Source organism: Asterias amurensis, chromosome 9, assembly GCF_032118995.1.
Source record: "Asterias amurensis chromosome 9, ASM3211899v1".
NCBI classification, from domain to species: Eukaryota; Metazoa; Echinodermata; class Asteroidea; order Forcipulatida; family Asteriidae; genus Asterias; species Asterias amurensis.
In genome coordinates this window covers 17,462,001-17,489,936 of record NC_092656.1, presented here as the reverse complement: position 1 = coordinate 17,489,936, position 27,936 = coordinate 17,462,001, and the positions used below count along the sequence as shown (strand labels likewise).

Here is a 27,936-nt window from a genome sequence, read left to right as displayed (position 1 = left end):
CTTGTGGTTTATTATTTTATTATTATAGTACATACATACATGGAGGTTAACCAGTCAGTAACTGCAATAAGATTTCGTGTGCATATTCTTTCATTATTATCTCGCACCTTCGATGACCGATTGAGCTTTAATTTCCACAGGTTAGTTATTTTATGCATATGTTGGCTATAGTCTTTGACAGTTACTTATAATGTCCACTGCCTTTAAATTATTGTTATTATTTTGTTTTATTACGTTCACCCTGGTCCAGCGATAAAATGCAAGAAGAAGAATCTGGTGTGGTTTGATCTAATGGTCTTCCAGGGATTGTTTTTATGAAGATATATAACGGGCCTGCTTTGCACATACAGTATATATATATATAAGTTGGATTTGAAACTTTGCATGGGGGAAATACTATATGGAAAGGTCTGCGGTAACACATGACTATCTCTAAATGAGTTGGGGTGGTTCTGAAAAGAACCGTTGGTTTCAACTCGACGCTTGATCAGTATGCTCTGATCGTCTTCTTAATTTCATTTAAAAACCATTTCCCTTAAAGGCACTTGGTGCATAAAATAACAAATCTGTGAAATTTTGACTCAATTGGTCATCGGAGTTGCAAGTATATAATAAATTAAAAAACACCCTTGTTGCACAAAATGTGTGTGCTTAAAGAAGCCTAAAAAGGCTTCATTCAATCCAAACTCACATTAATGTACATACTTCATAAAAAACAACACAAAGTCATAATAATCCTTTATACAGAATTAACCAATAAAAAAGACTAAAGTAAAAAATGGTTTAAAATTTGAGCGAGAAATTACCTCTATGTTACTTCAGAGGGAGCCATTTTTTACAATGTTTTATAGCAACAGCTCTCTTTTGTTCGTTACCAAGTAATTTGTTATGCTAACAATGTTGTTGAGTAATTACCAAAAGTGTTCAGTGTCTTTAAACATGATTCGATTCAGTAAACGAAGTAATTGGATTACAATCATTCAGCATCCAGTGTGCAATTTAAATCATTCAAACTTTATTAAAAAGTGCGGGTTTTTTTATTCAAACATTAAAGCAATAAACGAGAGCCCAAAGTTAAAAAAATTACCAAGTACTATTTCGGGTCTCTAATTAGTATTTAATTACTGGCGGCTGTACAGCTACCACGGTAAAGTATTATGATTTCGTTCTTGGAAACTGAACTACTGGGAATGGAATGTTTTCGTTATAAATACTGATTTTTGTTCTGCGATTAAATTGCTTGACAAAACGCTCGCATGAGACAAAAATCGTAGCTGAAACACAATATTGATCGTGTCCACAACATTTTTCGAAGTATTTCCAAGAGTTAACAATAGTTGAATACAAAACCTTGGACGAAAGGCGCTTAATGGTGTAGGCAATCGTCCCCTCGAAGGTAGGACGTTTTACACAATTTTAAGCTAGAAAAAGATGAGCATTGTGTTTGAAACGGAGCCCGATCAGTATGAAGCTTATGAAGATGCCGAATTTGGGCAAAGCTGAACTCATTGACTGGATTCCAATTAGTAACCCATTTCTCTCTTGGTTCATTGCAGGTTGTTTATTCCATGAGACCCTCAATCCATACGCATGGGGAGCTTGCAGAGAACCTAATTAATGACTCTCTCTGTGGAGCATCGAATAAAGGTCGGGTTTCCGTCTCAATGCCTCTATTGCCAAGCACTAATCTGTGTACAATATCGCTAATTTGACAGTTGTCTCCGAGTGATTCCCTCTGACTTGTCGAGCGGTGTACCACAATGATCCATCTTTAGCCCCATTTTTATCATCCCAAGTCGTCCTTTGTCCTCGGTAGCATCAACGGCCCTGAAGAAATAACATTAATGCAATAGACCCCGCTTTGAGTATTCGGCTTGGAAGCCTTTACGGGTACGTCCTTCAGCTCAGACTGGGTCGATGGCGAGTATCCACACTAGGGCTTGAAAAACAATGACAACAATGTTGAAAGATGTCACGTTAACTTACGGTAATATGAAGGGGGCGACATCGACCTAGTCACCCCGTTATGTTAGCCGTCCTGTGTTTATGCAGCAGTCTTCGTGTATAAACCTTATGAAAAGGCATTAACCTTATAAAAAGGCCTTGCGACACATTAATAGGCTCGTTCCAAGACGTTTGTTGCATTTTCCACTGAGTTCTCAGATGAAAATCATTGTGTCGATTGGTATGCACATGGGAAATGTACGGCACTATGACCAATTTAATAAAGCTCTAAACATGAATCCCATTGTTTTAATGCAACGGTACATGCAACAAGCTTTAACAACCGACTGGTAGTCACTGGTGCAATGAATTTAATTGTTTATTCCGTGAATACTAAAAAGGTGGAACACACGATTCAAATTTTTCGTTAATTATATTCGGCACAAAATATAAACGGCTAAAGTGAGTCTAGAAACTTAAACAGTGTGGTGCCCCTGTACCAAGGAAACCTTTAAATAATATTGCGGCAGCAGGATTAAAGCAAATGTTCAGTTGCAATTTTAACTCAAATGGAAAACGCATAAAGCTGATTGAGGTTCTAATATTTTAAATTGTTATTTTGAATGTTTCTCGTCGCATTTATTTTTTTATAGTAAAGGTTTGCGGTAACACCATGTAATGATAATCTCTTAATGAGTTGGGGGTAATTCTGAAAAGAACAGTTGGTTTCAACTCGACGTTTCGATCAGTATGCTCTGATCGTCTTTTGAAGAAGGCAACTATTTTTGCTTATTTTGTCATTTGTTTCAATACGTTAAAATAGAAAAAACTGCAATAAAATCAATATGTGATCGTTACATGTCTTAAATATATTGGTACATGGATGACAGCCCCGCAGAAAATAAAGCTCAGAGACTGTTACTTTGTATACGAAACGGTCAAAGCAAGACAGCCGTACTGCCTTCATGAGATCGACTACACAGCAATAGGTACGCTCTTTTGTACTCGCACTCACAGACGAAATATTAATCTTGTCTCGACGTTTTAGGATTTAAACAAAATTAATAATGCAATCGTTACTGCTCGATAATTCCTTTAAATTATTGAATGCGCATTACAAACGGCAGGGTTTATCTCTGCAGTTTCAATTAATGTAGTTAAGACGAGGTTTTGTTGCACATTGAAAAATGACGATGTCCATGGTTGATGTTAAATTTGCATCGGGGATAAAGAATATAAATTTTTGGTTTTTACCCATATATACCGATGTATGTAGCACTGTACACTCAGTACTTTCCCGAGTCCTTTGAAAAAAATCACAGGCATTATTACTGGGGTTGGATTCGAACCCATGACCCTTGCAATTCTAGAGCAGTGTCTTACCAACTAGACTACCGCGGTTGCCCAGTAGACAGTTCGAATCCTATGTTTTAACAGCGGGTACTAGAGAGGTGTTAGAGAGGCGTTGAGGGCGTTATCAATGTGTTCACTCATGACGGCTGATGCTGGACATTTCCAACTCGAGGATTTCGTTGTGCGTGTTAAGCCAATGAGCATGCTCCTGCTCTATGTCTTTACAAATTCTCTGGACACAAATCTAAACCTGGACATTTTCAAAACTCCCTTATTAAACTATTCCGTAATTATGAAATCTTAGCATTGGCAATATTTCCGTCAGAAACGCCGTCCCTGAGATAACTGCGTGTTTAAAAAAAATGTCATTTGGAGATGGAGATTTGAAACAGTGTTAGGCCTACAAAGCAGACCATTTTTAATAAACCTTTTTGAACGAATGAATGAATGAAGAATGATGAATGATGAATGAGATGGTTTCACAGCAAACTCAAGCTCATTGTTTCTATCTAAAAAAGTAGCGGGAGAGCCGTTTCGCTATCACTGCGACCGACATAACGACTTGTCCACAAGTCTACCTCGAATAAGGCCTTAGCGATTGCTTTCTACATTTGTTGTCAATAACTTTGCTCGGGTTTGCCAGTCATAAGCCATTCAATATGTATGTTACGTGTTCGAGACATTTACTTTCACAAACTAAGCCTTTTAGTTCGACATTTGTAATACTGTAGCCTCTTGCGATAACTTGTTTGTCATTGTTTGGGAATTTTAAGAAGCTACATCTAGGCCCGAGCTACAAAAAGGTTTCAAGCTTCAATAAGTTCATGTAGGTCTCAAATAACATCTTAGCCCGAGTTACATTTAGGTCTGAAGCTCCAATTAGGCCCGAGCTACATTTGGGTTACAATCTACATCCAGGCTTACATAATGTGTCAAAACTGCAACGTTTAACCACCTTAAAGACCCTGGACACTACTGGTAAATGTCAAAGAACCAATCTTCTCCCTTGTGTATCTCAATGCAACAAGAAGTTGTGTGCTTTCAGATACTTAATAGTTTCGAGACCTCAAGTTCTATATCTGAGGTCTTTAAATCAAATTTGCGGAAAGTTACTTCTGAAAATTACTCCACTTCAGAGGGAGCCGTTTCTCACAATGTTTTATACTATCAACAGGTCCCCATTACTCGTGTCCAAGTAAGGTTTATGCTAATAATGTTTTTGAGTTATTACCAATATTGTCCACTGCCTTTAACATTAATTTGATGTACACTGTGCATGATAGATTCCCTACTTATATGTTGCTTACCAATTCAAATGTTGATGAAGGTTTTTTTTTTTTATAAATCTTTTACAGAACTCAGTTAATTACCGAAATGGTTAAAGGAACACGTTGCCTTGGATCGGACGAGTTGGTCTATTAAAAGCGTTTGAAACCGTTTGTTATAAAATGCATATGGTTAGAAAGATGTTTTAAAAGAAGAATATAATGATTCACACAAGTATCACTCGAAACTGCACGGTTTTCCTTTTACGTCGCGAACTAACACGGTCGGCCATTTATGGGAGTCAAAATTTTGACTCCCATAAATGGCCGACCGTGTTAGTCGACAGGGTAAAAAGAAAACCACGCAATTTCGAGGCATATATGTGTAGATCATTGTATTCTACTTTTACAATATCTTTCTAACCATATAAATTTGACAACAAACGGTTACAGAACGATTTTCAAAGACCAACTCGACCGATCCAAGGCAACGTGTTCCTTTAAGCATCCCTTTAACACAGAAAGTAATCTTTTATTTTTCGCATTTCACAACGTTCAGAGTGAAAGCGTTTGCCTAGGGGCAAAGGTCCCGTATATGACCTCCTTATGGTGCGCTCTATCCACAAATCGAATTAAATAATACTGTTGACTTGTTATTATCACGTCCTTGTTGTTACAAAGGATTCGAAAGAAGGATACAGTCCGTCCATAGTAAATGGTGTCAGTAAACTAATAATTGCAGGGATTTATGTTCCGGGGATTTAAGAGGAAAATGGGGGTAAATTCTGAGGTTTGTCCGAATGACAATCGGGAACAACAACCATCAGCGTGACGTACTTTGTTGTGATCTGACGTCTGGACATGTGGTATGTCAAGTAGCCTTCTCAACTGTGATTTGGAACGTGTGATGGGTTAACATTGCACAATAATTGGGTAAACGTGTTAACACCTGCTGCTTACTGATCTACAGCGTATAGAGCGAAATGAGGGGAAGAAGCTAATGGGAAGTTAACTCTAATGAATCCAATTTGGACATTAGTTTCCTATCTCCGGGAATTGATTGATCATAAACTATTATCAACTTTTGATTAACGATAGTTCACAACTATCTAGCATTTCAAAATTTAGTGGATTAATTTTTCCCCAAATGATTCATACTTGATATGATTTATTTTCGTTTTAGTAATTTGCTTCCTAATTGAAAAATCACAGTAAAACACACAATATATAGCTTTAACTAATGCAAAACAAAATGTTTATGTGGGCAAAACGAAGTTAGTATTTATTTCGGAAATGTGTTTCCTAATACACTTCCGAGATGCGTGTTTGCCCAATTTATGCTAAAAAATACAACAGAAATCATCGCTGAAATTGTTTTTTAAGTTTCACCAAGGAGGAAGGCATATCCTGGTGACTACAAGGAGGAATTACTTATGATTGATAATAGATTTAATTTGGAGGAGCGAATGAAGGGATTTTTTGTTATAATTCGTTATCTTCCGTTGTCAGGCCTTTTTACGCTTGGGCAAAGAAACAAGAGTAATTCGCTCTCTATGTAATAGGTAATTCTTTCATGTGGGCATACACAACGCTAAGTTATTGGAAGTAACAACATCACTAGATATTTCAGAACGTACCAATCAAGCGTGTTTCTTTTCCAACATGTCAGGCAAAATTCAATGAAAATGGTCACTAATATAGAGTACAACAGTACGGTTAACTTTGCCCATTAATCGTCTGTTTCATTCCTAACCTATTCTTAGATGCCCTCAAGGAAATTGAAATAGAAATGTTCATAAAATCATTTGAACATAATAGGGACTGCGCTTCAAATATCACCTGTTCATTCGCCCCTTACAAAATCACCTTTTCGCATCAGTAATTGTTCTGGTGCTGGGGGGGGGGGGGTCTACGGAGGAGGGATATTTGCCAATTGGTGGCGCCCTTCGTTCCAATTTTTTATTTTTTTCTTCTTTTTTTATGTGCAAGGATAAAACCTCGTGAATAATGTTCGCATACCGGTTGCATGTTATGGACTAGACTGGGCCCCTGTCTTTATCCGCAAGGGAGCCTCGAGAGTGTGACGTCAGATGTTCAGGCTAGTTTATGGACTGACAAAAAATCTCGGTGCAGTAGGCGAAGTAAAGTACGCCCTCAACCATTCAGGTGCAAATCATCCCTTGTAGTTAGGTTACGACGAAGACCAGTGGGTCTTGAAAAATACGCCCCCTGATGAACGAGTAACCGCTGTTGTTGCTGTACGTGTTGGAAAGGTTAACGTGAAAATTTGACAAATTTAGATAAGTATTTTCATAAAGAACAACCCAAGAACTGACTCCGCGGTAATAGAGTTAATTATGATCCTATAAGCTAAAGAAGTAGTCCTAGCCTATTTCTTTACCATCCACCCTGCAGGTAATAGTTAATAAGCAGGACAGTTCTTTTCAGAACTGAGAAGTCTCCCTGACAATCTACTCCGCGGTAGTAGAATTAAGCAAGACAGTTCTCTATAGAACAAACTCTACCTGGCAAGTAGATACACACACGGTATTACCGCAAACCAAATAATATATTTTTATATTATCATTTAGGTTCAGTTAAACTCATTTAACACTAGAGTGCCGGTGTGGCAGGAGATTCTGTCCCCAATATAGCAAACTGTGTACAAACTTCTTCTGCCTTCTTTTGAATCCTCCTCCTCCAGCTCATGTTAATTCCCCATAATATGGGGGACAGAATCTCCGGCGGACAGAATTCCCTGAGACACCGGTGTCCAAGGGAAACTGGCTGGAGGAGGATGAATCAAAAGAGGGCGCTATCATAAGTAGCTTGAACATAGGGTGAGTTTGCTTTAGCTTCCCTAGGTCGACCCCGCGTTGCTCACTCGGGTGAGCCCCCGACAAGAGCTAATCGAACGATCACTAATCGTCATGCACATCGGGTCTCTCCCAAGTGACCCACTCCACAACCAGGGCACTGGGGGCTGACCCGGGTGAGCCCCATCAAAGCTATTCAAACGTACCGGGGCAGACCGGGGTCGACCCAGGGTAGCTAAACGAACGCACCCATAGTTCGCCATATGGGGGACAGAATCTCCTTACCCATCTGCCATCCATTAGCAAAAACACCGATTTGAAATAATTACTGTACAATGGCGCTTTTTATGTTTCACCTTACTCCTAAATGTTGTCATTCTGCCGATTATTATTGATTCATTGTGCACCAAATATATTTATTATCTCATATTACTGTGCTACTTGGGTAATTTCAACTTATTGTGCTTTTATTGTAATGAATTGCAGCATTGAAATAAATGTTAGTGAATGTTATGGGGGAGGAGCTATATTGGGGGGGGGCAGGAGCAACATAAACTTGTTTGCAGAAGTTATTGAAAAACAAGCTTTAAAGCCATTATGCTGTTTCGGTACAGAAAAAAAAAATCACAGATTTACAAAAATTTACAGGGTTTACAGAAGGTAATGGTGAAAGGCTTGTCTTAAAATATTGTTCCATGAAATGATGTACTTGTTTAGAAAACATTAAAACAATATCAACCCTCGATAGCGAGAATTACGGATTTTTTTAAACACATGTCATGACACGGCGAAACGTGCGGAACAGGGTGGGTTTCCCCATTATTTTCTCCCGACTCCGATTACCGATTGAGCCTACATTTCCATAGGTTTGTTACTTTATATATAAGCTGTGATACACAAAGTGTGGGACTTGGACAATACTGTTTACAATACTGTTTATAAATGAAAGTTTAATAATTTAGAGGTAGGCCTAATTGCCGTTTAAAAAACATATGCACTGGAGTGCACCACACTAAATAGTTAGGCCAATTCATACCCCAAACTGTATATCATAATTTGTAGACCCTCAGAATCTTTAATAATAATGTTTTGGGGTGTCATGCAAATAACAGATTGGGTAAGTTTTGACATTAGTTACCACAACCTGAGGATTCTGTGCTTCAATGTTTGATGAAACTTGATTAATGGTGCCAAGTAAAGTCAGTCTTGGTTTGGGAAATTGAGACGTTCTTCATTAAAACTGGCAGATTTTCAGGGTTTTTTTTCTGAATGCCTGAGCTGTCAAAAATTTTCTACAAATCTGATTAGATTAGTTGCCCAGAAATGTGTTTGATTAGTTTTCAACAGGCTGAGAGGCCTTGAATATTAGGTTGCTATCACGGGTATTATTCTAGTGTATCTACTGGAATTATGTGCTACTGCCCTCTTGCGTTCCAGAGTCTCCTATGTGTTTGTACACATTCATAAACACATTCCAAACGGTTCTCTTAATGCAGCAAATCGGTAGTGCAATAAATCATAACAAATACAGCAATATATCTTCCATGAGTCAGGTTATTTCTGACAACACACAAGCAACACATGCACTCTTTTACATGACTGGTTGGTGCATGCAATATTCTACAAAATTTATAACCATAAAAAGTGAACGAGGTTTAAACAAAAACTCCACAAAATATATCGAAACAAATTACAGCTTGTGGGTTTGGCTTCGGCTTAAAGGCCCATTCAGTTATTTTGAAATCATACCTTCGGTACGGGACTTCAAACAAGAGAACGGAGCCGTAGCCAGGGCCGCAGCCCGGGCCCAAGCCGTGGTTTCGAGTAGGGGCAATGCCTATTACATAACTGACATACAGATCCTTGTCATTTGATTGGTGAAACTTACTTCACGTGACATTTACTATTACTCCCATCCGCACCGGCGATAAAAACGACCTATTCGCCCATGGGGAATAGCATTTCCCATTCAACAGTTAGGATCATCCTTGTTCCCAATGTTTTTGAGCAGTACAGCGCCGCCGCGCCTCTGCTAATATGATTTTTGGTTGTCAGTAATTTGTGTGATTTTTCATAATGTTATACTTTTAAAATACATCAAATGACAAGGATCTATATGTCAGTTATACAAAACAAATATTGAGTGGCTTTAATTCGTGGAATGGAAGGAATATTATCGCTCGGTAAAATTTGGACTGTTCCATTTCACTCGGCTTCGCCTCGTGAATTGGAACAGTCAAAATTTTACCTTGCGATAATATTCCTCCCATTCCACTCTGAGCCACTCAATATTTGTATACTATACCACCGTTTTCTACCAAATGAACTACAATCCTTTTGAAAAACATGATTGTTTTTTCTTCTGAATGAAGTATCTCTAAATGTGTGGTTTCAAGCTTAGTCAGCCTCCACACTGACGCACTTAGAAAAGATGAACGGCTTTGGCGAATGACATCAACAGAATTGTAAGAACGAACTTTCGCATAAAAAAAAAACATCGATGACGCTAAACCATCACACGCAGCTGCTCCATGTGGCTAAGACTGTTTCTTTTTTATTGCGATGTGTTGCATTCATTGCGGTTGTCTAGTCTCAACTGCTGATACACATTTTCAAACATTGGTTTAGATTATCTCGCTGTAAAGTGTCCGGCACTTAGTTTTGCTGTCAAATGTTATGAGTTCGTGCTTCGGGAATTAGCAACATCAACAGCAGGCAATAACCCTTCTATATTAAATATGAACATTGATTAAATATGTCTTCTGTTTACAAAAGCCCCCCCCCCCCCCACTCCCCCACTCACCCCTGGTGTTTTTTTTTTTAATATAATCTTAGCTGAACCGTTTGCCAGATTAAATAAATCGATTGGTCTTTGGAAGAAAAAAAACATTAGAGAGCAGACGTAAAAAAACATTATGTTTTATTATTTTTACTTATTTTGCTTTCCATTTTAAAACGGCAAAAGCTTCTTTGTGTATGTTGTGTTAGCAAACAGTATTAGAGAACTTGTTTTATAAATCTGGCGTTCCATGGCCTAGCGATTAAAGAGCAGAGTGTGGGTTCAAGAGTCGTTCAAGAGTTGTTACACCTGTGTCCTTAAGCATGCCACTTATTACTTCGCCGCTGGCCTCGTAAACAGTGCACCTTTCGTAAAAAGAAGGGGTTTGCCTCGCTGTTCCTGGTCTGATCGACAGCAAATTGCGCAACAGCACCTTGTGAAACTATAAAGGGATTATAGGTCTCATAATTCAAACGTAGTGCCACATCTTTCTGAAAATACTTTATGTTACAGTGCCAGGAGCGTCACGGAGTGACGGGTTTGCGCCCTATAACAAAAGCCAATATTTGTATCATTTTATGTTACAATAACCTTTTTTCATACACAGTGACATAAATTCAAATCAGTTCATTTATACAGTGTTTCCATTCCAACGGAAGGTAGAGATAAAACCACAGCCATAACATATTTGCGCGGTTACATTTGTAAAATGCTGCTTGTATTCTGAGTTTTAACAAGGCAGTTAAGCCCGGTTCATACTTCCTGCGAATGCGATACGAATGTTGACGTCAAAAATTCGCAGCAGTTGAACTCTGCTCGACTCACTTGCGAATATAGCTGCGAAAGGAGGGTTGTGGCGTCCCATTCACGTCAAATTCGTTCGCATTCGCATTTGCATGAAGTATGAACCGGGCTTTTGGCGTATTCAACAACAGTGGCCAGAAACTGAAGAACTCATAATGGTGTTTTACCTCAATCATTGGGAATAAGGCAAATGGATCAATAAAGCTTAATTATTTAGTGTTTTACAACACCGAGATTACTTAAACGAGCTAGCGGACTTTTAAGTGCAGGAACAAAGGAAAGAACAAAATAATGTTCCGCAAGGATGCATTTTGGGGAATGTTTGTGTTGACGTGTCTTAAAAGTCCTGACAAAGTTTAAAGTTCCTATATATGATTATGAACTTCTTTTGTTCTCACAGGTCCACACTTCGTATGTTGCGTTAAACACCTGCACCGTTTTCAAACCAGTTTAATATCGAACCCCACAACCTGTAGTTGGAAACACATTATACATTTTATGTAGACCTATTGCAGTGGAAATAATTGGTACAATTATCGAGTAGCCACGCTAAGTTTAAATATTTATGATTCGACTATTAGTCGTAGGCATTCTTATTGACTTGACGGTTGCGGTGTGCCCACTTGACAACCAAATTAGGGCAATTGAGTGCCTGCAACAAATGGGAAAAACCTTTTTAATCATTCACTGCTTCAGCTACACTGACACGATTGTCATCCTTTCTGAAAATAAATAAATAGTAGACCTGAAGAAAATGTGCTCGCCAAATGAAAAAGGCTTTTAGATGTGGGGGCGTTGGCGAAAACAAAACAAGTATCCCCCACTGCCAAGCTGAGGTAAGTACGTGTCCTAAAAAGTTTGGGTAGTCCATTGGACTGTACGCCTCTGACTGAGATCCGGTTTACTAGTGGCAGGAGGCGCCGATTTCCCCTTCGTCGAACCGGGGCCAGTGCCATCTCCTACTCGCTCTGGCTGTTAGCTCCCTGGTGTACTGTTTTATAAAAAGATATTACGATGAGTTAAATGGTGTCAGGTTTTATCTTTTTTTTTTTTTTTTTTTTTTTGAGAGAGATCATTTAATATCTCAACCACCCACATCTCGGTTGAAGATGCTGTTGACTCTAAGTTCTTGATCAACACATTGCGACTTGGTCTGTGGTCGAGCTTCTTGTCAGGTTGTTTTGCTTCTTTGAACATAGAATAAGGGCAGTTTGCGCCGGGCATGCAAGACACAGCGAAGTCAGTTTAAACAAATTAAGAAATTAGAAACAATTCACAAACAGTTCAAAACATTTTATAGGCTTTATATTGATACCTTGCATACGGGGGCTGGTCGTAGACCACAGTCTGGCATTGCGTTACTTATTATTCTACTTCAATACGATACTTTTGGTATCATACCGGGCAATACCTTTGAGAATGGATCAACATTGCCTCCATGGGATATGATTAGTTACTCCTAATAAAATTCTGGTAATATCCACTGCAGTCATTCATTTCCAGTGACTGTCGTTTCTCTTCACCGCCCTCGTCAGCTTCCAAAGTCTTGTTGTACTTGTTGCATATTTTAACACCTTGAAATGACGAATATCGTTTTCCTTGTGTGTTTTCCCTTGACCTATTGTGGTTAGTTTATTCCCCCTTTCCTTTCAGTTGACTTAATAATATAGACAATTACCCGTTCCTTCACCACATGTCTGTTTCTTCCTTTATGTACAGTCATTCGCTCCTTTATACGTTAGGGGCGAAAGAGGACCCATTATTGTCATTATTTGAACCTTGTGAGGTTTGCAACCTTCACGAGCTTCAGTCAAGCCACCATCCTCCCCGAGGACCTAGCTAACAATATTTTGCTCCAAATTTTCCTGGTAAAGAGTGATTAATGAAGAACTATACACACTTGGAAATGATTGACGATGACCTTATGATTTTAATCAGTAAAAATGTTTAATCTACCTCGGGATCAGTTATTGAAGTTGACATGTTGCTCGTTTTGAGCTGTGCTCATTGAAAATCATAGGATAGGCCTAGCGACTGACTGAATGTTTTTCCCCCCTTTTTTTCAAAACGATGGTGTAGACCTCTGTCAAACTTGTCGTCGAATTTTGTTTATATATTCCAAAAGTGCCCTTTTTAGAAATGCATTGCCCTTTGCTGCTGCAGCTTTTACTTTTACATCCTGACGTCATTGCAAAACCACATTGTGACCCTATACAAGTTCGCTTGTAAAGAATTCACACGAACTTAACCAATTATTAAATCGTAAAGCTTTGGCAATCACACACCAATGTCCTTTCAATTAGGACTGTTGAATAAGTGTATGGAATCTACACGGAATCCCTTTATTCAATGTACTATACAACAGGTTCACCTTTAAATATGGGACTTGCCATTTCATCACTCTGTATGGGATCCAATAGACATATGCATGTCACAACAAAAATGTTATGAACGTTTGAGTGAATTTTACACGCTACGTTTTTCTGCCCTCTGCCGGCGTGAATTCCGGTATTGCCTCGGGTAATCCGGATCTATCTGCCCGCGTGGGCCTTGAGCGTTTTCCCGGTGTTTGTACCAGCATTTATTTTACATACAGGGTGTGCAAAACCACCAAGCCCGTCGGCCACCTGTCATTTTGGATTCCATAATGATAAATGTCATAAAGAGTGCTTATTAATCAACCAATTATACCTGCTTTTTTCTAATTCAGTCGGTGTAAATGAAGAAATCGTTTGAACTGTAAACCCATTGAAAGCAGGGAGCGCTCGGCGCTTGCTATTCAAAACTCAAACTAGATGGGTGCATGGTTCTATAATGACACGTAGATGAAAAGGGTTTGAATTTGAAGAACAAAACGCGTAAAGGCATTGCATATTTGATAATTACTCAAAATACTTGTTAGCATAAAAACTTACTTGGTAACAACAAGCAATGGAGAGCTGTTGATAATATCAAACATTGTGAGAAACGGCTCCCTCTGAAGTAACATAATTTTTTGGAAAGAAGTTTTTTCCACGAATTTGTTTTTGAGACCTCAGAATTAATGAAAATAATTCAATTGATGCTATTATAGTGTTATAACACTTAAAGAACTTGAAATTCCAAACTAATATGGTGGGGAGCTAAACTCATTTCCCCCAAACAAAGACAAATACCACGTGTGGGTTTTTGTTTCATAGAACTCATGTGATGATTGTTTGTCATTTCGTGCAACGTCGATATCATAACGACCCCCCCCCCCCCAAAAAAAAAAAAAAAAAAAAAAAGGAAAAAAACTATAGAGACGTCGCAAGAAAAAAAAATCAAAACAGCAGAAGACCAAAGAGAAATTTCTAATTTACTGGGTCGACAAACATTGTATGTATGAGTGACACCTTTGGTAAATGCCAAGACCAGTATTCTCACTTGGTGTATCACATTATATGTGAAAAATTGGGCGTAATTGGTCATCAAAGTTGCAAGAGAATAATGAAAGAAAAAAACACCCTGTTGCACAAATTTGTGTGCTATCGGATGACTAAATGTGCGTTAGGCCTGAAGTCTTTTAATATTTGAGTGAAAAATTACCTCTCTCTCTCAAAAACTATGTTACTTCAGAGGGAGCAGTTTCTCACAAAGTTGTATACTATCAACAGCTCTCCAACAGCTCCCCATTGCTTGGATCTAGTAAGCTTTTATGCTTACAGTTTATTTTGAGTAATTACAAATATTGTCCAGTGCATTTAGAAAACAACCAACAAACCAAATAATGAAAGGCTCTCCTTTAACTTTAGTTCGAAAGTATTTTGAAACGTAGCTGTGACTTTGCAGGAAGGAACAGCAAAACAACAATGCGGTTGTGAGTTACACCCGGCAACAAGCTAAACCTCTCACCACATCGAGCAGCGTAAAGATTTCTCCACACTGCCTCCTTATAATTCACCACAATGAGATCTTATTCTCCTCTCAGGGACTCACAGGCTTTCAACTAACCCGTGGCAATTCTTGACAACGGATGCCCACAGGTAATTATAAGACTTGGTTATGAAGTCAAGAAGTTCCAAGAAACAGTCAAGTAAACAACAAATACATCTCATCTATACTCAATACACTCGCTGGTACTCACGAGATGACCGGCTAAAATGGTACATTATATTGATTACTATCGAATCTCAAAGAAAGCAATGTTTTTTTTTCTTCCATTATTATCTCAGAACATCGACGACAAATTGAGTTCAAGTTTTCCCAGGTTTGTTAAATTGTGCATATATGAGAAGACTGGTCTTTGAAAATTACCAACGGTGACCAGTGTCTTTAAAAATGTTGAACTGTATCAATTCATTCTATATAGGAAAGATGTTTGAAGTGCCGCCCTGGAAGGAGATTCTGTCCCCACGGAGAATTGCCCCCCCCCCCCCATCCCCATATGGAAAACTGTGTACAAACTAGTTATTATAGCGCCCTCTTGTAAAACATCCTCCTCCAGCCCACGTTAACTTCCCATATGGGGGACAGAATCTAAACATACAGCGTGAAAGTTTACCGAGTAAAATGTCACCTTTGTGTTGAGTGTGGTTCATAAATTTATTCTCTTCAGTCCAAAATTTGGAAGTTATCCTGCAGTGGGCAGTGGACGGCGGATTGGTGTTATAAGCAACAATGTGTGGGCATCCATCACTAAAAGTTATATTGTTTGGTTTTAACTTCTTTTGATGAAAAGATTTGTCTGTGTTAAAGCCATTGGACACTTTCGGTAAACAGTATTGTCCAAGGCCCACACTTCGTGTATCACAACTTCTATATAAAATAACAAACCTGTGAAAATTTAGGCTCAATCGGTCATCGGAGTCGGGAGAAAATAACGGGAAAACCCACCCTTGTTTCCGCACGTTTCGCCGTGTCATGACAGGTGTTTAAAATAAATCCGTAATTCTCGTTAACGAGAATTGATATTGTTTTACTGTTTTCTCAAAAAGTAAAGCATTTCATGGAATAATATTTCAAGAGAAGTATTTCACCACTACCTTCTGTAACCCCTGTAAGTTATTTGTAAATCTGTGAACTTTTTTTTTTTCTGTACCGAAAGGGTCCAATGGCTTTAAAGGAATTAGAGGACGTGTGAAACTCGTGACCTAACCCAGCCCGGATTGTTTCACAATGACATCAATGAGATTGGGTTATTTCTCAGAAAATCCACTAAGGAGAAACTTATAATCTTCAAAAACATTCCCTTAATTCCAAAGCTAAACCGTGTCCTTAAGAATACATTGCCTTCGATTGACCGATCATGTTGATCTTTACTAAGACAACAAATTATTAGGATTAGTGTTCATATTTCAACGGCGATTAGATTTTCCGAGAATTTCACCATTGTAGCCTGATTTATCTGCAGTGGGGTTTTTATTTAATTAATTAAAAACCGTCCAAGCAAAAAAATAATAGTGTGTAGGTAGAGATTATAGATGGAACGCAGTTTGCAAGGCTAGAGACAAAACCGGCTTCTGATTGCTTGGGGTGGTTTATGCTTTGACGAAAACAACAAGAGAACATGGTGCACAGCGTTGATTATGGTATGGTGTGCTGATCAATGATAATATTTAAAAAAAATACATACAAATACATGCAACGAAAATTATCAAAAACTACTGGTGTATTTTAAAAGAGTATCAATATCGTTACTGCTTGTAGTATTTAATTTAAAAGTTATTAGATTTGTTATAAACCTCTTAACTGCATATTATCTAGATAAACATATAGCATGGGCTGTGTAAACTTTAGTTTTATTTAAAAAAGAAAAAGAAAAAAGAAAATAAAGTGTAAGCCTAATTGTAGCAGAAGTATTACCCATTTTTTAGACATGTGGTATTTTGAACTTCCAGTTTTTAGCCCTGGTTTCTGCAAGGTTTTTCCCAGAGTCTGTTGGTGTTTATATGTAAAATGAGAACCGAAACTGAATGTAACTTTGACCCCACTTGGGTGGGATTCGAACCCACAACCTAGAGCACAGCAAAACCACGGAGCGTGCCTGGTACTTATAGACATGTACGAACACTATCAAATACCAGACATTTAACACTTAAATTGGGATTTTGCTTTTTAATGGTAAAGGTTTTTAACTTGCGTTCAGTGGACAAGTTGTCATTTCAATTCCTGTCGGTATCGGGTCTTTATGTTTTATTTTAGAAAGGGCATTTTCTCCTGGGTAAAGAGCATGAAGAAAATGTAAATTTCTACCGAAGCATTTCGAGGGCACCAAGGCAATAACCAGGGGGCATTAAGGCAATCGGCTTCGTTGCCTCCGTGAAGTATCAGGCCCCCGGTATAATGTAATTCATCAACACTTGTTATTGACCATTCTCACTCCCATATACCCAGTTTACAAAGAACTTTCAGGAAAAAATTCAGACTGTTAAACAGTGGTCTCTGAATTCCCACAAACATCTCGAGTAGCACACTGGGCCTCCCACGCAAAAACCGGTGTCTGTCCTGAGCCGGTTTGCCGTCCTCAGATGAATCAACCTCAGGGAAAACAGACACAATTTGAGACCTTTGCCATTCATCTTGTCACCAGAGAAGCGTAAACTGTTTTCTAAAATTAAATACTTTTTTCCCCGGACGCTGAAAGTGTCATGTCTCCAGTGCTATTGGTTTACCTCGCTGTTGGGATATGGCAATATAATTGTCGCCTTTTGACTGATCGCTTGCGCCTGCCCTGACCGCTGCTTTTATCGGATAACAACACAATTCTGCGGAGAAGGCAATTTTTATTGTGAAAAATCTGACGAACTTACGCTCTGATTGTGTAGATTGTGTAATTCTTGACACAAACAGCGGCCGGCACCATACTTTAAACTGAGGAGCAAATGAGGGACAAAGGGTGTTCTGAGACTGAAATGAAGACTAGTGTCAAAAAGGCTCTGTAATTACAGGGCTGTTGCAATTGTTATTCAACAGATTCGTTTTTCTAAACCCCCTGCCAAAGCTCTAATTAAGGTGAAACTTGTTGATGAATGTAAAGTTTAGATTAGTGGTAAGTTCTATAATATTCTATGTAAGCCAATATTGTGTCCCGAACGGAAGCCATTTAAGAAACCTACATTGGCCTTCAGGCTTCAATCTGTATGCAATGCAAACAATAGCAAAAGTAGATGTTAGTTTCGCATTGCAGATAAAGAATGTTGTTTTTACTGTTACACCGATGTGTAAGCACTGTACACCCAGTACTTTCCCAAGTTCTGTGTAAAACAAACCACAGCCAAATCACTCTGGTGGGATCCGAACCCACGACCTTTGCATTGCTAGAGGAGATGTCCGACCACTAGACGCACAGAGCTAGCCCGGCGCAGATGCATATTGAATCATATGTGTCCGAAAGCAGCGAGTACCTCAACGATTTATTTTTGCATTGGGGATAAAGAATATAGTTGTTTTACCCTTGCACCTGACCCGTGCTGTATAATAATAAGCAGGGTATTTTTTTACGAGCTATGTGAGAAAAGACAGTGTTTAATACACTCGGTGTAAACGTAAAAACAAACAATAAACAAAAACAAAATACGGTCATCGTTCAGTCCGTCTATTTGGAAAAATAAACCGTCCATTTTGTTATTTTGTCTTAAACATCTTACAAAGAGGGAGAAAGTACGAAACCTCCAGCATAACCGGACATATCAAAAGACGAGATGCTTGATTCACCATCTTAACCATTGTCTTATTCATACCACGTTTTAAAGGATGCGGCAAGTGTCCTCCTTAAGGCGTTGGGGAAGGGTGGCTACCGTGTAGCAGTTTCTTCTTTCTCTCTAGAGGGCTAAAGAGCTCCACTTTGACGTCATGACCACTTGACTCTACGAGTGTCTCTTTAGCGTTCCAATCCACTCTCGTCTAGTCTCGAGTTCGTAAAGATGGCGTGTTTCCCCCTGTATTATATCCAGGTCACTATCCGCTGGCCTTGCGGCACGTCTTTTACTTTATCAATGAATTCTGTAGTAGAATGTTCTTCCTTATAGGAACTATGCTATCGTATAATGCCTGTAAGAATTGTTTGCCTCGCTAGTCAATGAAAGCAATATTCCTTACTCTTGAAAACAACAAAAACATGTTCTCATAGTCTTATAAAGTCTCTTCAAAAACATTTTGTATGCCTTTAAATCCAACGTCAGTGCATCTTTAGAGTAACCGTATATCGGCTGAATTAGGTCGGCACTCTTTTGGTGGCTATACTTTCAGAAATCGGGTACATTTTTGTTCAACCATATACCGTTCCAATATGGTCCCGGGCTAATTCATTCTAATGCGTCATAAAAACATGGTTTCGTTCAACAACGACGACATGGAGCTGGACTACCATTTCATGAGTAAGAAACGAAATGAGAAATGTTCTTATTGTTCCGATTTTTAAAGTCGTTACATCACATGATTGGCTCATTCTGTCACCCATCAGCCGTTACTTTGTATTTCTTATAAAGTGTTAGTTGGAGATTCACTTTTATCGATTGTAACAGTGACATACTGCAGATGAGTTTGTTCAAAGTTTCAATCGATGAGAGCGAGTTTCAGTCCAAAACTTTATGAGTGATAAGAATAAATCCATGGTTTTGCATGGATTGTTGGTTGTCGTGTACAAGATAAACCACAAACTAACACCATTCACTATCTCCATGGGTTTTGTACAGCCCTCAACAACGTTAATGCTGACCACAACACACCAACCCAAGCAGTCACAGTTTATCAAACATCAATCTACCATATTATAACACCCCTTACAAGTATTCTGCCTGCTCATTGGTTTAGAGCGCGTCACATGACATGTCTTAGTTTTGCTAGACGACGGCCGTGTGATAGTGCGTCGGTTTGCCGTGCGCTAGTCCGAAGACTAGCACACGGCGTGCAGTACCCAGACGTCCGTTGCGTGTACGAGGATAATAAATTAACAGTCTGTAACCATTTCGGATTGCACGACACTACATGCAGCACAGAACAAGTTTTTTGCAATCTGTATTCGCGTCGTCCGTGGATTGTAGCATTCAGGTCTGTAACTTAATAATAATAGTACAGTATTTAGAAATGTTTGGGGTGTTATAAAACAAATTTTGACTGCTTTTAGACTCGTGCAATGGTTAAAACTATGACTCCCTCGGTGATCCCCGTAGCGTTTTATTTTCCCTCGGCGTCGCCTCGGAAAATAGAACGCTCCAGGGATCACCTCGGGAGTCATAGTTTTAACCAAAGCACTCGAAGCAGTTAATATTTGTATACAATACAGACATAGACCTTATCGCAAATACCAATGCGCAAGCGCAGACTGTTGAATGAGGTGCATTGTGGGATAGATACCAATCAAATTTTGCTACCAGCTAGACCACAATGCACCTAATTCCAAGCTTTACGCGCGCGCCCCAGTATTTGCGAAAAGGTCTATGCTCAACACGCCTTTATTAGTATACGAGCCCTCTGTTGGCCAAGTTCGCAACTATCAAGGAAACATTATCATTTTAGTCATGAAAACAAAATCAAAAGAATGGGCCTCTCTCCTCAAATTTAACCTCATGGTATAGTATGATACCCCGTTCCAATTGATAAAGAACGACATGCTCTGCACAAAATGTGATGCTTCAATAAGTAATTTGTTCACACAATCAAACCGCTAAAAAAAGGGGGGGGGGGGAAAGGGACCACTATTTTGCACAAATTTTGTCAATTCGTGCAAAAATCACAAATTATAGTCCATAAATATGTTTGTAACGAGTGGGAAGGACTTCATAGAAACTGCAATCTTGAAACAGAAACTACGATATTAATTAGTATTGAATGTTGACCTTTGACCTTAGGTTTTAAAAGGTCAACATATGGTCGCTAAATAGACGTATATGCTACCTGTCCACAGGGTCTGGAGTCGTACCGTCCCCCCTAATCCTCGATTATCAGTCTGAACACGCAATTCTCCCTGAATTAAAATCATCACAACAAAAAATACATCGCCTTAAACACACAGTGAGAGAAGGTTCTCTCCTGAAGAGATTTATCAATGGATCCACGCATGCGCATTTGAGATCAATTAATGTGGGGCTGATTTCCCCAGAGGGTGAAGTTAATGAGCCCCGGCTCTCACATCCGCAAAGACGCTTCGGAAAATTCCATTTTGGCAAAGCGGTTTTTAAGCTATTGCTTTGGGAACACGGGATGGATGTGACATTTCGTAGGGGGCTAATTAATAACAATTTAATCGGAAGCGGGGCGATTACGGGCATAGTGACTGTCCGCTAGACGTCACCATCCAGGCGACGGAATTGTTTGGGCTTCCTCCATGCTCTAATCAAACATAATCTACTCGAGGTTTCTTTCGTATAAGTCTTCCCTACCCCCCCCCCCCCTATTCCCTGCTGAAGAAATCGCCCAACCGTTGACAATAAACAACGTTTGTGATACCCGTACGGAAAATGGATTTTTCTGCAATAACTGCGTTGCTAGGTGATCGCTATGACGACACTTGGCCGCTAAGCAATTGTAATTCACCTTCTCTTGCCTCCTAATGCTGGTGTACGCTACGTGTGATGTAAACTAAATACATGTGTACGACCCGTTATGCATAATTCATGTACGTCAAGACGGAGAGGCCGAAAAACCATCGACGAGCGATCCGCGTTGACAAAATCATGGCTGCGCGACGTTGATGACATAGACAAGTGCTGGCAGACTGTGGCTTGATCCGTTCAAGATCTCTGGTGGTGTTTCTTTAGAATATCTCTTGTTTTTCTCTCTAGAGGCTAAAGGGACCAAGTTCACGTGTATTTCGGCCAAATTTCAGCACTATATAAACACCGGTCTTACTTGACAGTAGCATGCTAGCTGCGGCTTCGATTCGTGATTGGCATCGATCTTTCGTTGTTTCTACTTGAGCTCCGGACACCGGAATCTCTGTGAATTCTTCTTGAAGAAGCAACCTAGTTTGTCCCTTTATGGTCCTGGAACGGTGTAAACACACAGATCACTAGCAAACTGGTGTTTCCTCACCGCATCTCAACGGGCAGTTAGTACTGTTTTGTTGTTTTGTTTTCTCGGCAATTGAGGATCCTGTCAACCATCATGGCGAAACATTCTCCATTAGCTGTCGACAATGCGTGCCTTACTCTTGCCATGTCCCTAGCTGTATTCCTCCTCGTGGCTCTACACTCCTCGGAGGCAACTGGCTTGCCCGAAAGTTTGATATCAAGATGGAAGGAGGCGACCAAAGAAAGGAACCGAAACAAGGGCACATTTGATGAGAAAGATATGGGCATCATAACCATGAATCTTGAGATCGAACACCCATCAACGAAACAGGTGCGTATTCAATCTGAAAAACGGTAGCATGTTGATAAGAATAACTTGTTGTTGCAATCATTCTGATTGAAATTCAGAGATTTGTTATATGATTTGTTTACTTTTAATTTTAAGTTACTCAATAATTTGGTTTTCTCTCGATTGGAGTTACACAACACTGTTCATCTCAACAACAATAATAAACAACAACAACATGCATCAATGTATCCACATTAACAAAAGTTCATAATAAATACTGTTTTTACATGGCAATTACCATGAGTTACATGTAGTTAAAGGAACACGTTGCTTTGGATCGGTCGAGTTGGTCTTTGATAAGCGGTTGTAACCGTTTTTCATAAAATGCATATGGGTAGAAAGATGTTGTAAAAGTAGAATACAATGATCCACACAAACATGCCTTGAAATTGCGTGGTTTTCCTTTTACCTTGTCGACTAACACGTCGGCCATTTATGGGGGTCAAAATTTTGACTCCCATAAATGGCCGACCATGTTAGTTCGCACAGTAGAAGGAAAACCACGCAATTTCGAGGCAAACTTGTGTGGATCATTGTATTCTACTTTAAAACATCTTTCCAACCATATGCATTTTATAAAAAACGGTTACAAACGCTTTTGTTATGACCAACTCGTCCGATCCAAGGCAACGTGTTCCTTTAAGTACAAAATGAATAGAAACCCAAGTATGACATAATCACATAAACTCGAAGAAACGCAACAGTACATCAACACATATTCCAAATGAAAACCGGTGTGCTTCCTTTTGTGAAAATTAGGCAAAACATTATCAAAATGTATCAAAGAGGTGATGAACGTTTCAACGTCACGTTCAACTTCATCTCATTTAAATAAGATAATTTTTATCATGTGTGTAACAATGTCGTCTTGCAACGTCTCTCAAATTATACAACAAATGAAATTATTTAAACACATAAAACATCTTAGTATTTGATGTGTTTAAATGGTGTCATCTGTCGTATCCTTCGCGTATAAAATTGGGGGTTTCGTCGGTGCTCAGTTTTCAATACAGCGATGTGGAGTTATTAAGACCTCAAGAGAATTTATTTTGTAAGAAATATTTTGAATAATAAAAATTATGTATACAAAGCATAATGGTTTTTTTTTTTAGTACTATTATTTATTTCGACTTTATGACCAGGGGCTTGTGGAAGACTTCCCTTGGCTCCTCCTGGTCAATATATTGTCCGTAGATTTGAAATAACATTTAATAAATAGATAACAAATTGTCACATCGAATCCCCATTTACCTGAATGCACAACACGTGTTACGAAGTTGTGGTTTCACATGAAGTACAAGAATGATTGTTATAAAGGAGATGGCAAATCAGAACTGCATCAGTGTGCAGACATTTCACTTTTCTTTCATACGATAAATAAATGCAACCACCATCCAAACTGAGATAGGAAGAGCAAAATAGTCAGAGCTCGTTTTGAGGGGCATGTGAAGTACATTGTCCCTGCTCGTAATGAACACGGGGAACAAGACAACAATATGGCTCCATAAAGGTATCAAAAACTGACTTTGAGACTTATACTATAAGACGTATACATGATTGTTTGACTGGACGATAAACTCTCGGCTTGGACCACTTATGCGGTAGTTATTGTACAAGAAACATCTTTAAAACCGTAATCGTTGTTGTGCTCGCTCTCTCGAGACTACATAAAAACGCGTATGACGGTTGCAAAAATTTGTAATTAACTCATAATACGCGGGAACTATCTAGTAGAAGAAATACAATGGAAGACTTTATGCAACACATGTGTTTTAAGGGTTTTAAAACCTTTTGGAGAACAAGTATTTGGCCATGACATGAATCCCTAGGCACTGTGAATGAAGAAGTTAATCTTTGTCTCGGACGAAAATTACTTTCGTACTAATTTCTCACTTACTGCAGCACCTCAGCAAGTAACATTTTTAAAGGCACTGTACACGTTTGGTAATTGTCAAAGACCAGTGTCCTCACTTGTTGTATCCCATTATAAGCATAAAGTAACAAGCCAGTGAAAATTTGGGCTCAATTATTGGTCTTCGAAGTTGCGAGAAAATGATGAAAGAAAAAACACTCTTGTTAGACGAATTTGTGTGCCTTATGATAGGAATCAAAAACCTTTAGCTAGAAGTTGTTTATTATTTTAGTGAGAAATTACCTCTGTCTCAAAAACTACGTTACTTCAAAAGTAGCCGTTTCTCACAGTTCTTTATACTATGAACAGCTCTCTAATGTCTGTTACCAAGTCAGTTTTTAAAATAATATTTGTTTTGAGTAATTACCAAACGTGTACCTTCCCTAAGGGGGAAGCTTTCTACTATCATTATCTTAAGACCGTGTAAGTTTAATGTAAAAATGTGGACATTGTGTTTTGTGTCCTACATAAAGTACCCAGGTTGCCGCAACCAAAGTAAGCCCCGATACACGCTTTCGGAGTTTTACTTTATACGAAAATGTCTCAGGTTGGTTATGTAGTGTGCTAATGTTCACAATCGTTTTTATGCCGTTGGCTATTTTGGAAGATCTCACAGGATAGATTTCTCTTGGGTTTCTTACTTACGCCAACTTCAGTTGAAGATATCACTTACTCAAATTATGCTATGGATGAAGGTCTCGCACAATGACCAGTTTATTATCGTCTGTATTTACGTTTAATATTTAAAATTGGATCAATATAATGCTACAAAAGTCTACTTCGGACGATAACGGAACAGTATTTATAGCTCTGACTTCCTCTTTTCATCGGCTTTGCCTTCAAGTTATCATAAGTAGGTAAAGACTTGAATAAAAAAACCACTGAAAATAGGAATACAAATTGAATAACTTTGAAGAATTTGCGATGAAATCAATTAAATAATCTAATAAATAAATAAACGAGATCATACGAGACGGAAAGTCATGTTTGCATCTACAAAAAAACATCATAATGAAGTTCAGTTTAACTCATTATTGACCATTTTGTATAGAAAAGTACCGCATTACACAACGAAACATAATGAAAAGTACATTATGTTTTTAATGTGCTTTTTGAGTGTGTGATTTTTCCTTTCTAATGTATTTGATTTCAATTTTCATTGTTAAACGCATTGGTCTATTTTGGAGTTGCGCTATATCAACCTTTTTAACAGTAATAATTTAAAAAACTGTAATATATGGTGGAAATTCAAGCACAGCAAAAACAATTTGTACATAGTCCTTGAAAAATTAAAAACAAATGTTTGCAAGAGATTTTAAGCCTGCCCAAATAGATAGGCAAATGAATGAGTAATGTGGAATGACGTATGTTGATAGCAAATTAGAAGTCTCGTAGGTTTGATATTTGCGATTCGTAGGCTATAGCAATGGATCTTTGTGTGCGCGGAAAATTTAATTTGTAGCCTTCGGATGTATATATTTATAAAGCACTATGTACACAATGGCTGTGGTTGGGTATAATTATAGGAGTGCGCCAAATGGCGGTATTGGCGAAGCTTGAAGACATGGCTTGATTTTTAGCAATAATATCTTAAGCAATAAGCACAAAATTAAAATTACAAATGTATTCCTCTGACATAGAATTCTTGGGTGCCGATTTAATCTTCACTAAACATACTCAATTATAAATTCATGTACAAATATTGGCAACTACCCAAATACCTGTTCTACTGCAAAACAAAATTAAAACAGGGCTATTAATATCAATACAAAGACGCTGATATTGTAAATAAGATTTTTAATTGATTTTTTGTCATTGTTCAAAACACAAATTCAAGATTAACACATCATATACATTTTCTTTCATAAATGTGTCAAAAAATTGCATACGGTAGAATGATTAAGGAAATTGTTTCTAGTTTTAAATATGAACTTTCTTCGGGGACGGATGTTAGTTAGATCATCTAATTAGTGTTGACTTTCAGATAAATTAGTAATTTCAGGAATACTCAATTCATTTCCAAATTTGTGAAGTAACATGGAAGTAAACATGTTTGCGTCTCCCATAGCGTTCATGATTTCAAGGAAAGTCAGTTCAAAAATTAATGTTTGTATATTTATAATTAACTTTTTAATATTGTTCATTTAAAACCCATGAGGAGAGTTGTTGGTCATTTCCATCTAGAAATGCTCAAACCAACAGCATTTTAAGTGTCAATGATACATTTAGATACATAAACCTTTTTGCTAAGTCTGTAATTTACAAATTTGTATACAACAATGTTTAAAGACAGTGGACATTATTGGTAATTGTCAAAGACTAGTCTTCACAGTTGGTGTATCTCAACATATGCAAATAATAACAAACCTGTGAAAATTTGAGCTCAATCGGTCGTCGAAGTTGCGAGATAATAATGAAAGAAAAAACACCCTTGTCACACGAATTTGTGTGCTTTCTGATGCTTGATTTCGAGACCATAAGTTCTAAACTTGAGGTCTCAAATTCGTGGGAAAATTACTGATTTCTCGAAAACTACGTCACTTCAGAAGGAGCTGTTTCTCACAATGTTTTATACTATCAACCTCTCCCCATTACTCGTACTCAAGAATGGTTTTATGATGATAATTATTTAGTGTAATTACCAATAGTGTCCACTGCCTTTAAAGCCTAAATCGCCATTAAAAATACTAGAAGATCTAAAAAATAAAAATATCAAAAAGGAGCAATCATTAACACTAATTGATTAAGGACATAGGTTGGAGTAGTGATCAGACTCTTGGTCAGACTGAAAATACCTTTTGAGTATATTTTGACTCCCCCCCCCCCCCCCTCCCCACACACACACACACACCCACCACGTCCCCTTTGGGATGTGTGCCCTTGAACATTCCACATTGCATTTAATTCCAATCAAGACGTGCAACCTTGCCCTTATCAAAACCAATCTATTTTGATAATTATTTTTATGACACCTTGCCAAAGAAGCCTTATAAAATATTTACCACTAAGAAATAGAGGGAATACTACGTCACTCAGTGTAGTGACCTTTCTCTCACAGAGTCTGTATCCTGAAAGGTCGACTCGCTTGCTTTTTAAAACCTCATTTGAAATCTCATATCGACCACACTTTTTCCTAAGGGCGAACACTTCTCTGCACATTGCAATGTAGGTCAGCATCCTTCAATATTGACAGTGTACTGCAGATGGAATCGCAGACCTTTTTCTGCGTCTCGACAACCGAAATTATATTCTGGCAATATCTAAGACACAATACATTTAAATCTAATCAATACATAAGTGGCTGAACAGGTTGAGTCATGATACTAGTGCACATTGGAATAATAAACGTACATATATTTTAGTACCGATCATTCAGATTACCTTGTTGTCAATCCAAACCAAATTATGAAGAAGGGGAAACTGTTTAAAGAGGACACAAAGAAGAACATGTAAGGATGATAAAACTAAAAACTTAGAAATGAAACAAGGAAACCTGGAACAAAAGGAAAACTGCGTATTGATGAAAAGGGGAACATTGTGAAGATGACAACAAGACAAACGGGTAACGGTGAAAAGATTTAAACATGTTTAAAAGGAAAATGTGTACTGGTTTATAATAAAAGGGAAATTTTAGAATAAAAATGTGTAAAGATGACAATAGGATGTTTATGAAAAAGCCTTTTCTGATTATTTCTTCCGAATAAAAATTCAAATTTGCAGAGAAGAATTTGCTCATTTAAAAAA

The 27,936-nt window shown here is 38.2% G+C and overlaps 1 protein-coding gene across 1 annotated transcript in view; it reads left to right on the top strand.

Annotated features, from left to right (window-relative positions):
* Window positions 1-21,555: 21,555 nt before the first annotated feature.
* The window catches only part of LOC139942295 (peptidyl-glycine alpha-amidating monooxygenase-like), a 33,667-nt gene continuing 27,286 nt past the window's right edge, over window positions 21,556-27,936 (top strand). Inside the window, exon 1 of the mRNA XM_071939107.1 lies at window positions 21,556-22,262. Coding sequence (XP_071795208.1) covers window positions 22,026-22,262 — 237 coding nt within the window. The 5' untranslated portion in view covers window positions 21,556-22,025. The remainder of the gene's footprint in view (window positions 22,263-27,936) is intronic.